Source organism: Phacochoerus africanus, chromosome 4 (genome assembly GCF_016906955.1).
Source record: "Phacochoerus africanus isolate WHEZ1 chromosome 4, ROS_Pafr_v1, whole genome shotgun sequence".
Lineage (NCBI taxonomy): Eukaryota > Metazoa > Chordata > Mammalia > Artiodactyla > Suidae > Phacochoerus > Phacochoerus africanus.
The window spans coordinates 7,130,410-7,144,799 of record NC_062547.1 but is presented as its reverse complement, the minus strand read 5'-3'; the positions used below and the strand labels follow the sequence as shown (position 1 = coordinate 7,144,799).

The window sequence follows — 14,390 nt, the reverse complement described above, 5'->3', positions numbered from 1 at the left end:
TTGTCACTTACCATCACACTGAAGAACAGCCCCAAACAGGACAGATTCTCAGTGTCCCCATTCATAAAGCAACCGAGCCTCCGGGAGGAGACGTGACTTACCCAAAACTACCCACCTAGGGCGTTCCCACTGTGGCTCAATGGTAATGAACCCGACGAGTATCCACGAGACACAGGTTCCATCCCTGGCCTCACTGGGTTAAGGATCCGTGCATTGCCGTGAACTGTGGTGTATGTAGGTCACAGACGCAACTCAGATCTGGCGTGGCTGTGGTTGTGGTGTAGGCCAGTGGCTACAGCTCTGATCGGACCCCTAGCCTGGGAACTTCTGTATGCCACAGGTAGGCTCTAAAAAGACAAAAACAAAAAAACTCTATTCAGCTAGGAAGCAAGGGACCAGGATTTGGACCCAGCACGCTTAGCCACTAAACCCTGCTGGTTTTAGTTTTTGTTTCTCTTCTCGAAACTTAATGCCAGGTGCAAGGAGCCTAATGTGTCTATGAGGGAAGGGCAGTTTTCTCAAGGGAAAAGAGGAAGAATGACCAATTTACTCTTAAACTAGGACCCTTTCCTGAAGGGGAGGGGCCTATGCAAAATTTGGGCTCTGTTAGGGTGGAAGAAGGGAGGTGTTGAGTGGACAAACTTAGAACATAAGCTTTCCAGTGCGGAACTATAGCACCACCTGCCCTGAAGTCCCTGTCGTGGCTCAGTGCTTAATGAACCCCACTAGCATCCATGAGGATGCGGGTTTGATCCCTGGTCTCGCTCAGTGGGTTAAGGATCTGGCGTTGCTGTGAGCAGTGGTGTAGGTCGCAGAGGCGGCTTGGATCCAGTGTTGCTGTGGCTGTGGCGTAGGCAGGCAGATGTAGCTCTGATTGGACCCCTAGCCTGGGAACATCCATATGTTGTGGGTGTGGCCCTAAAAAGCAAAAAAAGAAAAAAAAAAAGAAAAGAAGAAAGAAAGAACTAACTTGTTTCCATGATCTTAAGAGTCTGACTTGGGAGTTTGCATTGTGTTTCTTTCTGGAGTTACAGCACCCACTCATCTGAGTTCCAGTAAAGAGAGTGGCCATGAGCGCTGTACCCATGCTCCCTCATTTAAGCTTCACAACCTGGGGGTGGTAGCATCAGGCAGGGTCTTGCATGGTTTGCCAGATACAGATTACAACTGCTTTCCACAGAAAGAAATTTCTCCGGGAGTTCCCGTCGTGGTGCGGCGGAAACAAATCTGACTAGGAGCCATGAGGTTGTGGGTTCAATCCCTGGCCTCGCTCAATGGGTTAAGGATCCAGCGTTGCCGTGAGCTGTGGTGTAGGTTGCAGACACAGCTCACATCTGGCATGGCTGTGGCTGTGGCTGTGATGTAGGCCTGCAGCTGTAGCTCCAATTCAACCCCTAGCCTGGGAACCTCCGTATGTTGTGGGTGTGGCCTTAAAAAGCAAAAAAAAAAAAAAAAGAAAGAAAGAAAAGAAGAAAGAAAGAACCTTTCGAGGAAGGACACTGGGAACTCACAGCATCTTGATGGAAGTCAGATATCTAGACTTGCAAAACAGAGTGCTCCAAAAGGCTGGACAGCCAAACCTACAGCCAACACTGTACTCAGGGAACAATTCAGTCCCCTTGCCATGCATTCTGTCCCTCACTCAAGATTTAAGGCTTCAGGAGAGAGCCCACCACCCTTCCCTGGGACCTGGGGTAAGGAAAGCAGCCTCCACCTTTGGATTCTGGGCTACCAGGCCCACGGGCTGCACACACCAGTGAACCACCTCCAAACAAAGATCTGGTGCTAAGATGCTAACAGCAGGAGGCAGGGGTGAATGCCGGACAGGCCACCAAAGGATAAAGAAACATCTGCTGCAGTAGATTCTATTATAAACCTCCCCATTCTAGAGATGAGAAACTGAGGCTCAAGTAGTAAGGGAAACTCATGGGCTAAGGGAAACTCATGCAGACAGTAAGAGCCCGTGACACCATCTTGTCAAACCCCCACCCCACCCCCACTCCCCCCCCTTCCAGAAAACATGAATTTCGTGAATCCTAGGGAGGGAGAGAGAGAAATAATTTGACACTGTCTGGCATATATTGAACACAGTAAAAGTCGGGTGGATGGATGAAATAAGTCACTTAGAGAGACTGCGATGAGGGTTTACAGCTCACATGGGGTAGGCTCATGTCTAGACAAAACCTAGTTATCCAACCATCCTAATGCTTACTCTCAAATCATCTCGTTCATGCTTTACCAACAACCGAGAACTTTTTAGACGCTCCCTTGGCCGAGCGCCCCGGCCGAGAACTGCACTGTCACTTGCGACCAGGTCCCTGGGCAAAAGAATGAAGGGCGCAAGCCCAGGAGAGGCGTTGGCTCGTGGAGACTGACCTGGAGGGGCGGGGGCGGCGCGGAGGAGGCGGAGGGCGGCGGGCAGCTCCGCTCCAGCTCGTTTGCCATGTCCCGCCAGGCGAAGGACGACTTTCTGCGGCACTACACAGTCTCCGACCCCCGGACCCACCCCAAGGGCTACACCGAGTACAAAGTCACCGCGCAGGTGAGATGGGGCCCAGCGGGGACTTTTACCCTTTTAACAAGAGGGGGGCCGTGTTTTACCTTAAGGCAAGACGCTGCTGCAAGCTCCCATTTTAGACGCTGGAAATGAATTTCCCCTTTAAGAGAAGGTGGCGGTAAGAGCCTTCGTTTACTTCTTTAGCCGTCTAGGAGTGGGGCCATAGAAGGGCGCTGCCCTCTTAAAAGGGCGTGACAGCAGTGCCCAGCCGGTGAGGTGTGGGTGCCCACTCCCTACGCTCGGCTTCTGGCAATCAAACTTAATTTCTTTAAGTTAATATGAAAACTCTGGCTCAACCCAAATATTGGTTAGTTCTCCAATCTCTTGGAGTAAGTTCTGTCTATTGGTTTGTTTGATATTTACATAAAAGCCCTTTAAGGAGTTGAATTACTTTTAATTTTTCAAAAAATAATGCTTGTGTAGGACTAAAAGCTCATACAGTTCAAAAGAAATTAAGGAGTAAGTCTCCTCTTCACAGTCATAGCGAGAAGTCAGTATATACAGAGTAAAGTTGACATACGAAGCAGTGCCAACGTTATAAATATATTATAGAGAGACATGGAAGAAATCATGAAAATAATTTAAAATAGCAACAGTATAACAATATCTGTAGAGCCATATACAAAAACTAATTGGGAAAGATTTTTCACTGTAAATTTTTTTAATATACTTTCACAATTTTGTAGTAGGCTGGTTAAACTGATGCATTAGTAACTATTAAAGTGAAGCAAAAACGTAAAGACTTTCAAAGTGGGTTTTTTGTTGTTGTTGTTTTGTCTTTTTGCCTTTTCTAGGGCCGCTCCCGAGGCATATGGAGGTTCCCAGGCTAGGGGTCGAATTGGAGATGTAGCTGCCGACCCACACCACAGCCACATCGAACCTCGACCTCAGGGTTCCTAGTCGGATTCGTTAACCACTGAGCCATGAAAGTGGTTTAAATACAGAATCCTATCCTAAATGTTCCTCAAAGTGGTTTCAATGCAGAATCCTATCCTAGATGTTTAAAATGAGCTTTCCCCAAATCTTTTATGTCTTTCTCATGCCTAAAAAACGCAAATAAAAAGTCCAAGACAAATGTTATATGATACCACTTATATGTGGAATCTAAAAAATGATGCAAGTGAACTTATCTACAAAACAAAAATGGACTCAGAGTAAACAAATTTATGGTTACCAAAGGGGGAGGGTGGGTAATAAATTAGGAATTTGGGATTAGCAGATACAAACTATTACATATAAAATAGATAATCAACAAGGTCTTACTATATAGCACAAGGAACTATAATCTTGTAATAAACTATAATGGAAAAGAATCTGAAAAAGAAAATGTATGTACGTGTTTGCATTGTAAATCAGCTACGTCAGTAATAAGTAAATAAATAAGAATTGAAAAAAAAGATAGTCCCTCGGAATTGCTGGGTCATTTGATGGGCATATGTGTAGCTTTCCCAATAATTGCCACTTTTCCAAAATAGTTGTAACATTTTATATTCCCATTCTCACCAGCACCTGGTATCATCAACATTTTGGCGGGGGGTGGGGGGGGGTGGGGGGGGGAGATCTTTTTACAGCTGCATCTGCAGCATATGGAAGTTTCTGGCCAGGGGTTGAATCAGAGCTGCAGCTGCCAGCCTGTACCACAGCCACGGCAGTGCCACAGCCACAGCAACACCAGATCTGCAATCTATGCCCATAGCTCATGGCAATGCTCGATCCTTAACCCCATTGATTGAGGCCAGGAACTGAACCCACATCCTCAGGGATACTAGTTGGGTTCTTAACCCACTGACCTACAGTGGGAACTCCAGCATCTTTAATTTTAGCCATTTTTGGTGGGTGTGTAATATTTCACTGGAGTATTAATTTGGTGACAATTAATGAAGTTGAGTATATTTCCAAAATCTTTTTGGCCATTCAAAATCTTCTTTGGTTGGAGGTGCCTGTTGAGGTATTTTATCCATTTTGTAAAGTTCAGTTGTTTGTTTTTTTAATATTGATTTGTAGGAGTTCCTTATATTCTGAGTAGGAGTCCTTTGTCGGGGATATATTCCTTAGTGGGTTTTTTGGTTGGTTGGTTGGTTGGTTTTTGGCCATGCTCATGGCATGCATAAGTTCCCTGGCCAGGGTTCAAACCTGAGTCACAGCGGTGACAACATTAGATCCTTAACCCACTAGGCCACCAGGGAACTCCCTCAGAGTTTTATTGTTTTTCTGTTTTTTACTTTTTAGGGCCTCACCCACGACATATGGAAGTTCCCAGGCTAGGGTTGAATCAGAGCTGCAGCTGGAGGCCTACACCACAGCCACAGCAACAGAAACATGGGATCCGAGCCTCGTCTTCGACCTACACCACAGCTTATGGCAACGCCAGATCCCCAACCCACTGAGCGAGGCCAGGGATCGAACCCAAATCCTCACGGATACTAGTCGGGCTGGTTACCTGCCGAGTCACAATGGGAACTTCCCTCATTGGTTTTTAAATATAGTTTTTTTTTAACCAATATTATTTTAGGGAAGTCTGCTGTGAACAGCAAAGGCCAGGGTTTCAGGGATAGGAGTCCCCCTGACAGGTCACATCCCTCATCTGAGCTTCCATTTAATCAGGTTTTGTTTTGGGGTTTTTTTTTTTTTTTTTGGCCACACCCATGACATGTGCAAGTTTCCTGGTCAGGGATCGAGCCACAGCTGCGATCTAGGCCGCAGGTGCAGCAGCACCAGATCCTTAACTCCCTGCGCTGCCCCTTGCCTGGAGCCGCTGCAGTCGGGTTCTTAGCCCACTGTGCCGCAATGGAAACTCCTATTTCCTCATCTTTTAAAAGGACTTGTTAATCGCGTCTGCCTCCCTGGGATCTAAGATACTGAACGGGAGTTGTGAAAACTGTGAAAGTTACTTTGAGCTGTAAGATGTTATTTTTTAACTGTTAGGAGCATATAATGAAAATGGAATCTTCCACCTCAGACACTAGTCTACTCAGGAGTCACAACCCCAGTGACAGTTTCTTCTGTGTCCAGGAGTGTTCGCCCACCGAGGCTTCCTCCTTTAAGGAAGGGGTGGCTCCTGGGACAGAAACTCATTCTTTAGAGAACTAGGGGTTCTTTGGTTTCAGAAGGAGATGCAGGAACTTGGCCCTTGGAAGGAACTGAGATGAAAGTTGGGCTGAGGAGCTCCCTTCACTGCGCAGCGGCAACAAATCCGACTCGTGCATGAGGCTTTGGGTTTGATCCCTGGCCTTGCTCAGTGGGTTGGGGATCTGGTGTTACCATGAGCTGTGGTGTAGGTCGCAGATGCGGCTCGGATCCCGAGTTGTTGCGGCTCTGGTGTAGGCCGGCAGCTGTAGCTCCGATTTGACCCCTAGCCTGGGAACCTCCATGTGTCACAGGTGCGGCCCTAAAAAAAGCAAAAAAAAAAAAAAAGGTAGGGCTGAGGCTCTAGACAGACCTTTAAGGACCTTCCCATTTTGAGAGAGGCTGGAACTTTACTAAAGAGCTTGCATTTGCACCTCGACAGAGAACGCAAAGAAGCTTGTAGGGGCTACGGATAACTGCGTGCATGCACAGTCGAGGCAGCCATGAACAGTAAGATACACAAAAGCCGCAAACCAAGTGCCAGGAGCAAAATCAGTGGGTTCCTGAGCATGATCCCTGCACACACAGCACCACAAGGGGGTGGACAGACTACCTAAGCCCCCCCTCCAGCCGCCCCTGCCAATCCACCCCCACCCTCATCCCATTTAAGGGACCGGCCAGCCCTCCTGGGAGAGCAACACGAGTAAGGGTGTCTGTTACTTGTTTTCACTCCCTGGTGGTGCAAATGGGTCCCCCTACAGCCTTGCCTGAATTCCTCGTCTGGCTTCATCAATTTCTATTGATTACAGAGTCCAGGGAGCCAGGTTGGTAACCCTTTGACAGATGAAGAAACTGAGGTGCATGGAAGAAAGACCGCTCAAAGTTTAAAGCTCAGAGCCCTTCATGTGATTTTTAAAACTATGTGCACTTGATGGCGATCCCCTCATGGCACAGCAGAAATGAATCGGATTAGGAACCATGAGGTTGCAGATTCAATCCCTGGCCTCGCTCAGTGGGTTAAGAATCCAGCGTTGCCATGACCTGGGGTGTAGGCCGCAGACGTGGTTCAGATCTGGTGTTGCTGTGGCTGTGGCGGAGGCTGGCAACTGTAGCTCCGATTGGACCCCTCACCTGGGAACCTCCATATGCTGCAAGTGCGGCCCTGAAAAGACAAAAGACAAAAAAATTAAAATAAAATAAATAAATAAAACGATGTGCATTTGAGACGTTAATTAAAATAAAATTATATTCAAGTCAAAAAAAAAAAAAAAAAGCTCGGAGCCTTAAAGTCAGAACACCTTTTTTTTTTGTCTTTTTGCCTTTTCGAGGGCTGCTTCCTGTGGCATACGGAGGTTCCCAGGCTAGGGGTCCAATCGGAGTTGTAGCCACTGGCCTACACCAGAGCCACAGCAATGCAGGATCCTAGCCGCGTCTGCAACCTGCACCATAGCTCACGGCAACGCCGGATCCTTAACCCACTGAGCAAGGGCAGGGACCGAACCCGCAACCTCATGGTTCCTAGTCAGATTCGTTAACCACTGCGCCACCACGGGAACTCCAAAGCCAGAACACCTTGATACCTGGGGCCAAAGGGTCTGCCCCTCTGAAGGGGGCTGGGCAGTAGCCAGGGCATTCTGTGCTTTTACAGGTGATGGGGTGTCAGGTGTCTGTCTCTGGTCTCACCTGGTTCTTGCCTTTTTTCCTCAGTTCATCTCAAAGAGGGACCCGGAAGATGTCAAAGAGGTGAGGCTCCTGGGAGGAGGGGACCTTTTCCCAATTCCAGATCTGGAAACGGTAAAGGAACAGGGGGTCGCTCTGCCAGGCGAGCAGCCCACCTTCCTCCCTGGCGCTGGGTGTGTCACCATAAGGCACACAGAGCCCAGGGCTGGGGTGGGAAAGGCCGATTCCCACCCTTGCTCCGCCCGGTCAGGACACCTGTCCCTCTTAGGTGGTGGTCTGGAAGCGGTACAGCGACTTTCGGAAGCTGCATGGGGACCTGGCCTACACCCACCGCAACCTCTTCCGCCGCCTGGAGGAGTTCCCTGCCTTCCCCCGCGCCCAGGTGTTTGGTGAGCCTCGACCCAGGCATTCAAGCCAAAGACGGAGGGAGGAGGGAGCATTGGCCAAAGGAGACCCCCTGCTGGTGCGGACTGGAGAGAGGGGGCCCGACACTCCTGGTTGTGCCACGTTTCGGACAGCTGGATGGGCCTGTAGAGGTGGCCTCATTTTACAGATGGAGAAACTGCTGTGAGCCTTGCCCTTATCATGTGCCAAACCCTTTGCCATTTCTGTCCTCACGGGCTCCATGTCCAAGGTGAGGATACGGGCTCAGAGATGAAGGGGCTCGACCTGTAAGTGGCAAAGTTTCCTCTAGACCTGTGCTGTCCAGTAGCCAGAACCACGCGTGGCTGAGAAGCACGAGAAATGTGGTTTGTCTAAACCGAGATGTTCTGTAAGGGCCGAACTCACACTGAAAGAAGACGGCAGGAGTTCCCATCATGGCTCAGTGGTAACGAACCTGACTTCTACCCACAAGGACATGGGTTCGATCCCTGGCCTCGATCAGTGGGTAAAGGATCCAGCATTGCCATGAGCTGTGGTGTAGGTTGCAGACACGGCTTGGATCCCACGTGGCCGTGGCCGTAGCTGTGGCGTAGGCCGGCAGCTGCAGCTCCGATTTGACCCCTAGCCTGGGAACTTCCACTTGCTGAGGGTGAGCCCCACTCCCCCAAAAAAGAGAATGCAAACTAGCGCTAATTTGCATATAGATTTCACGTTCAGATGAGAACACTTCGGACAGAGAGTTCCCATTGTGGTGCAATGGAAACAAATCCCACTAGCATCCAAGAGGATGCTGGTTTGATCCCTGGCCTTGCTCAGTGGGTTAAGGATCCCAAGTTGCTGTGAGCTGTGGTGCAGGTTGCAGATGCGGCTTGGATCTCAAATTGCTGTGGATGTGGCGTTGGCTGGTGGCTACAGCTCCAATGTGACCCCTAGCCTGGGAAGCTCCATATGCTATGGGTGCATCCAAAAAAAAAAAAAAAACTTTGAACATATTGGGTTAAAGAGAATATATAATTAAAATTAACCTAATTTTACTTTTTTAAAATGTAGCTACTAGAAAAAAAATAAAAAATAAAGTGAAATGTAGCTACTAGGAAATTGTAAATTTTCAGATTCTATTTCTGGTGAACAGGGCTGATCTCTTACTTGGGTCTCTAGACTCACAGGAGATGTTCTTTCTAGCAAGGTGAAAGGTCATTGCTGGCAGGATATGCCAAGCAGTGGAGCAAACAGCAGTCTCCTCCCCCTGGAAACATAATAACTAGCCCAGAGTTAACTGACTCTGTCTGCATGGGGTGCATCAGGGTAAGGATCCAGTGTGTCACTGCAGCAGCCTGGATTTGATCCCTGGCCTGAAAACTTCCACATGCCAGGGGTACAGCTAAAAACAAAACTCCGAGTGATACCTGAAACAGAACAGTGAAACTGTGAAAATGGGCTACTTGCTGTGTGACCTTGGGCAAGTCACTTCCCCTCTCTGAATTTTACGTGCCGCCCTGCTATATCAAAGCCATTTGAAATGATTTGTTTCTTGTTGGTTGCCTGCTTCCTCCTGTCTAGGATGTGATATATCCATCAGGGCAGAGACCTTGCCTCTCTCTTTCACCTTCTAAACCTAGCACATAGTAGATGCTCGATAAACATCTGGTAAATGGGCGAATAGGGAGCTTGGTCCCTCCTTGCAAGAACCCCACCCTGGGGCAGAGCCAAGGAAGATTGCTGGGAGAATGGGGAGGGGGCGTGGGCTGCTCAGATCCTCTCAGGCCCGGGGGCCGGAAGCCCTGGTGAGTCACCGTGCTCTCCCTGCCCCGTGTCTGGTGGGTGCAGGCCGGTTTGAAGCCTCAGTGATCGAGGAGCGGCGAAAGGGGGCCGAGGACCTGCTTCGCTTCACTGTGCACATCCCCGCGCTCAACAACAGCCCCCAGCTCAAGGAGTTCTTCCGGGTACGTGTACCTGCTCTTCCCCGGCCCGGGCACCTGGGAAGCTTCCCTGCCCATCAGCTGCACGCTGTGACTCCCCCTGGCTGGTCTTTCTCTCCCGCAGGGTGGAGAGGTGACACGGCCCTCTGAGACATCCAGGGACCTGCACATCCTGCCACCCCCTCTGATCCCCACACCACCCCCTGATGAGCCGCGGGTGCAGCCTCACGAGTCCTGGCTGCCCCAGCCTCTCCCTGCAGAGAGGAGGGGCCTGGAGGAGTTGGAGGGGCCAGGTACATGGGGTGGGGGTGGGAAGCGGCCCAGAGGGCCCAGAGTGTGGGGATGGGGAAAGGGGGAGGGGAGAACTCCATTTTCCTTCTCTGGGCTCTAGTTTCTTTGTCTTTCTTTCTTTTTTAGGTCCACACCCACGGCATATGGAGGTTCCCAGGCTAGGGGTTGAATCAGAGCAGTAGCTGCAGGCCACAGCCACAGCCACAGCCACGCCAGACCCCAGCCGTTTCTAGGACCTACCCCACAGCTCGCGGCAAGGCTAGATCCTTCACCCACTGCGTAAGGCCAGGGATCGAACCTGCATCCTCATGGGTACTAGTTGGGTTCATGGGTTCTAGTTTCTTAATCCGTAAAATGGGCAGAAACCCTAAGAATGGGCCTGTCCATGCGCCTGGTTGCGCCAAGGATTCAGTGAGAGGGTCATTACATTTTGAAAGCTGGCAAATAATAAAGGCAGGCATGAATGTCCCCAATGATCTATTCCTCAGTGGACCCGCCACCATCCAGCCCTGCCCAGGAGGCCCTGGATCTCCTCTTTAACTGTGGGAGCACCGAGGACACGTCCGGTTCCCCTGCCCGAGGCCCCCTCACCGAGGCTGAGCTTGCCCTCTTCGACCCCTTCTCCAAGGAAGGTAACACCTTGGGACAGTTGGGGTTGGGGGTGAGGGGGGCAGCTGGGCAGAAGGGCCTTAGGGGTAGGGGGTGCTGCAGCAGGCATGGCTGCCAGCTGGCCTGTGCGGTGCCTGTGGAAAGCCGAGAAAGGCACCCCCCTGTGGGCGAATGGCAGCCTTGATGAGAATTCGAAGCAGTCCCCCTTCCCGGTGCTGGGGTCGCCGTGCTGGATGCTCCGTACAACCAGCAGCCTGGAGGTGGTGAGCCACTTCCTCCATGGGATCTTCTCCCTGAGAAAGCTCTGGAGCCAGCAGGGGTCGTACTGCCCTGGGAGGGTTTGAGTTCCTTTGCTGGAAGCCAGCAGTGGGGCTTTCCTGGCTGGTTTCGGGGTCTGGCTGTAGATCCTCAAGGCGGAAGAGGCCTGCCGGTCAAGGGGAGGTGGGTGAGGTATGGACTCAGAGGACAGCAGAGGAGGCCCCTGGAGCAGCTGCTGGCATGTGGGGGCACCGGAGAGGGAAGGCCCCCCCACGGAGACCCCGGTCCTAAGCTCCTTGTCACATCAGGGAGTTGACAATCACAGGCTCTGAGGCACTGGATCTTTTCGTTATAAAGTTCTCTGAGTTTATCCTGTTACTGGGGTAGGGAAGTGGCTGATCGCATTTCAGGATCATCACGAAACGGGATTCCTCGGCAGTCTTTTTTTTTTTTTTTTTGTCTTTTGTCTTTTTAGGTCTGCACCTGTGGCACATGGAGGTTCCCAGGCTCAGGGTCCAGTCAGAGCTGTAGCCACCAGCCTAGGCCACAGACACAGCAACACCAGATCCGAGCTGCGTCTGCGACCTACACCACAGCTCACAGCGACGCCAGATCCTTAACCCACGGAGCGAGGCCAGGGATCGAACCCGCAACCTCATGGTTCCTAGTCAGATTCATTAACCACTGCACCATGACGGGAGCTCCCTCCCATCCAGTTTTGAGCCTCACTCCCCCACCAGCTCAGGCCTGACTGGTGGCCTGGCCCCTGGCCTTGATGACAAGGGTGTGAAGAGTGTCCTGTATTCTTCTTCCGCTGCCCCCCACCCCCACGAAGGGAAGGAAGGGATTGGAGGGGAAAGGCGAGCAGGAGTGGTGTTGCTGCGGCTGAGGAACCCTGCCACTGAGAGGCAGGCATCCAGATCCTCCGCCTTGCTCCAGCCAAGCCCCCTGGGGTGCCCAGGGCCCAGATGCTTGGGCAGGAGCCTGTCCCGACTCCTCCGAGGCAGCTCCCACAAGACAGTCCCTCGGCCCAGGAAAAAACGTGCCGCACATTGTGGGCACCTCCAGCAAGCCTTTCGCCATCAGAATTCTCCAGGCGAAGAGCTGCCACTCATCTCTCTCCATCACACATACCAAGTGCTAAGGTGTCCTAGGACCTCTTCCATCTTCTGCAATACAGGAGGCCGGTAGTTCCACCTGAGAAGTAAGATGTCACCTTCCCTTCCTGTAGGAGGCCCCTGGTCTCCACATGGGGCCACTTGGATGGGGTTGCAGAGAGGTCCACCCTTCCCTCTCCAGGCCAGTGGTGTGCAGTGGTGGTTCCCGTACCTCCACCTTCCCTTCAAAAGCCTTTTCGGGGAGTTCCCATCGTGGCGCAGCGGAAGTGAATCCAACTAGGAACCATGAGGTTGCAGGTTCGATCCCTGGCCTCACTCAGTGGATTAAGGATCTGGCATTACTGTGAGCTGTGGTGTAGGTCTCAGATGTGGCTCGGATCCTGCGTTGCTGTGGCTCTGGCGTAGGCCGGCGACTACATCTCCAATGGGACCCCTAGCCTGGGAACCTCCATATGTCGAGGGTACGGCCCAAAAAATAAAAAATAAAGCCTTTTCATCAGAGATTCACCGTATTTCTAGCCTTCTTTCCTGTAAGCTGCAGGCAGGATCTTTCAGCCTCTCTTTGCCAGTTGTAGGAGATATAATGAGCCCTTCTCTCTGGAATGTGCGAATACCTGCCACCCACTGTCTTCACATTTGGGGCTTCAGCTGAAATTCCAAGACCTTAAAAAGGCCTTGAGATTCTCTGAATCCATTATTCGAAGATTCCAAGGCTTGGCACTTGTCTACCCTTGGCCTGCCATAGTGACTCTAGCATCCTTCAGTTAAACCTTGTGGAGGAAATTCTTGGATTTGTAGGTCCATTATGGTCAGGAGGGAAGGAGAACTACCGACCCAGAGCTTGCAAACTAACATTAATGTGTACCTAAAGAAAGAGTTAGGGAGTTCCTGTCGTGGCACAGTGGTTAACGAATCCAACTAGGAACCATGAAGTTGTGGGTTCAATCCCTGGCCTCGCTCAGTGGATTAAGGATCTGGTGTTCCGTTAACTGTGGTGTAGGTCACAGACACAGCTCAGATCTGGGTTGCTGTGGCTGTGGTGTAGGCCGGCGGCTACAGCTCCAATTAGACCCCTAGCCTGAGAACCTCCACATGCCACGGGTGCGGCCCTAGAAAAGGCAAAAAGACCAAAAAAAGAAAGAAAGAATTAGGTTCTTTTGTACACCTGAAACTTATGTAATATATAACTATACAACTATACCTCAAAATAAAAAATTAGGAAGGTAAGGCTGTTTTTACAAAAGTATATGAATTCCACCAGCCAAATAGATCATGCACAAGTTTGCTGTGGGCAAGTGGCTTTTGGGTTGCTCAGGCACTAGGAAATCCAGGACAGGTTGGTACCCTGATGGGCAAGAGAGGTCTGAGGGTGGGCAGTTGGCCCTGGGAAAAGGAAGGCCAGTCAGGCCTGCGTCCTCCATCTCTCATTGCAGAAGGTGCAGGCCCCAGTCCTACCCACCTAGGCGAGCTGGCAGCGTTGGAAGCAGAATCCGAAAGGCTGGACCAGGAACCCTGGGAGCCAGGAGGGCAGGAGGAGGAAGAGGACGAGGAAGGAGGGCCCGCCCCTGCCTACCTGAACCAGGCCACCAAGCTCATCACCCAGGCCCTACGGGATGAGAGGGCAGGCGCCTACCCTGCAGCTCTGCAGGGCTACCGGGACGGCGTGCACATCCTGCTTCAGGGAGTTCCTGGTGAGCAGGACTGGACGGTGGAGGGTCAGGCCTGGGCTCCCCAGTGGTTTGGTGAAAGGAAGGGAAAGTGAAAAGCAGATCAAGGACCAAAATTGCTCCTTACTGACCAGCTCTATCACTTTGGGCCATTTCTTTACCTCTTGTGGCCTCTGTTTTCTTTTTTGTCAAATGGGGACAATATATCTGACTCCCAGGGAGCAGGGAAAGACACATGGTGATGCCCTATGAACTGTAAGGGGCTAGACCAGGGGTCCTGAACCCAGGTACCTCTGCTGAGCCATTTTGTCTTCACAGGCGACCCATCGCCTGCCCGCCGGGAGGGTGTGAAGAAGAAGGCGGCTGAGTACCTGAAGCGGGCAGAGGAAATCCTGCACCTGCATCTGTCCCAGCTCCCCCCCTGAGAAGGGAGTGGGCTCTTTCCTAAGACTCTAGCTCCAGCACTGCCAGCCACCCTCTTCTCTTCTGGTGCCTGGTCTGATCTTCTGGTCTTGTAACTCCAGAGGCCATTTCTGTGTGTAATGGGACCAAGAATGAGAAAAATAATGAATTCTCAGTTCCTTGACTACTCTTGCCACCTTGGAATCAGGGACTCACACTTCTGATCCTGCCTGTCTCTCTCTTGACATGTGAGCAGCAGCTCTGGTTCCAAAACGATCTGCTTATACATCTAGAACTGGGGTCTGTAAACTGTGGCCTGCAACCAAATGTGGCCCGCTGCTAGAATGGTTTTTACCATTTTGTTAATAGTTGAAAAAATCAATAATATTGTGACAGGGAAAAATTATATGAAATTTAAATATCTAAAAATAAGATTTTG

At 50.9% G+C, this 14,390-nt stretch overlaps 1 protein-coding gene across 1 annotated transcript; it reads left to right on the top strand.

The window, feature by feature from the left end:
* The first annotated feature begins 2,308 nt into the window (after positions 1-2,308).
* SNX15 (sorting nexin 15) lies at positions 2,309-14,120 on the top strand. The gene is made up of 8 exons (XM_047775335.1): positions 2,309-2,542; positions 7,331-7,366; positions 7,572-7,692; positions 9,515-9,630; positions 9,731-9,899; positions 10,386-10,529; positions 13,316-13,573; positions 13,868-14,120. Exons 1-8 carry the CDS (start codon positions 2,444-2,446, stop codon positions 13,972-13,974), a joined length of 1,050 nt encoding a protein of 349 aa, XP_047631291.1. The 5' UTR covers positions 2,309-2,443; the 3' UTR covers positions 13,975-14,120.
* The last annotated feature ends 270 nt before the right edge of the window (positions 14,121-14,390 follow it).

Bases quoted from the DNA above. Each gene is read 5' to 3' on its own strand.
- SNX15 (XM_047775335.1), top strand. From the start codon at position 2,444: ATGTCCCGCCAGGCGAAGGACGACTTTCTGCGGCACTACACAGTCTCC. The intron at 7,367-7,571 runs GTGAGGCTCCTG...TGTCCCTCTTAG, and splicing joins ACCCGGAAGATGTCAAAGAG to GTGGTGGTCTGGAAGCGGTA. The intron at 13,574-13,867 runs GTGAGCAGGACT...TTGTCTTCACAG, and splicing joins CCTGCTTCAGGGAGTTCCTG to GCGACCCATCGCCTGCCCGC.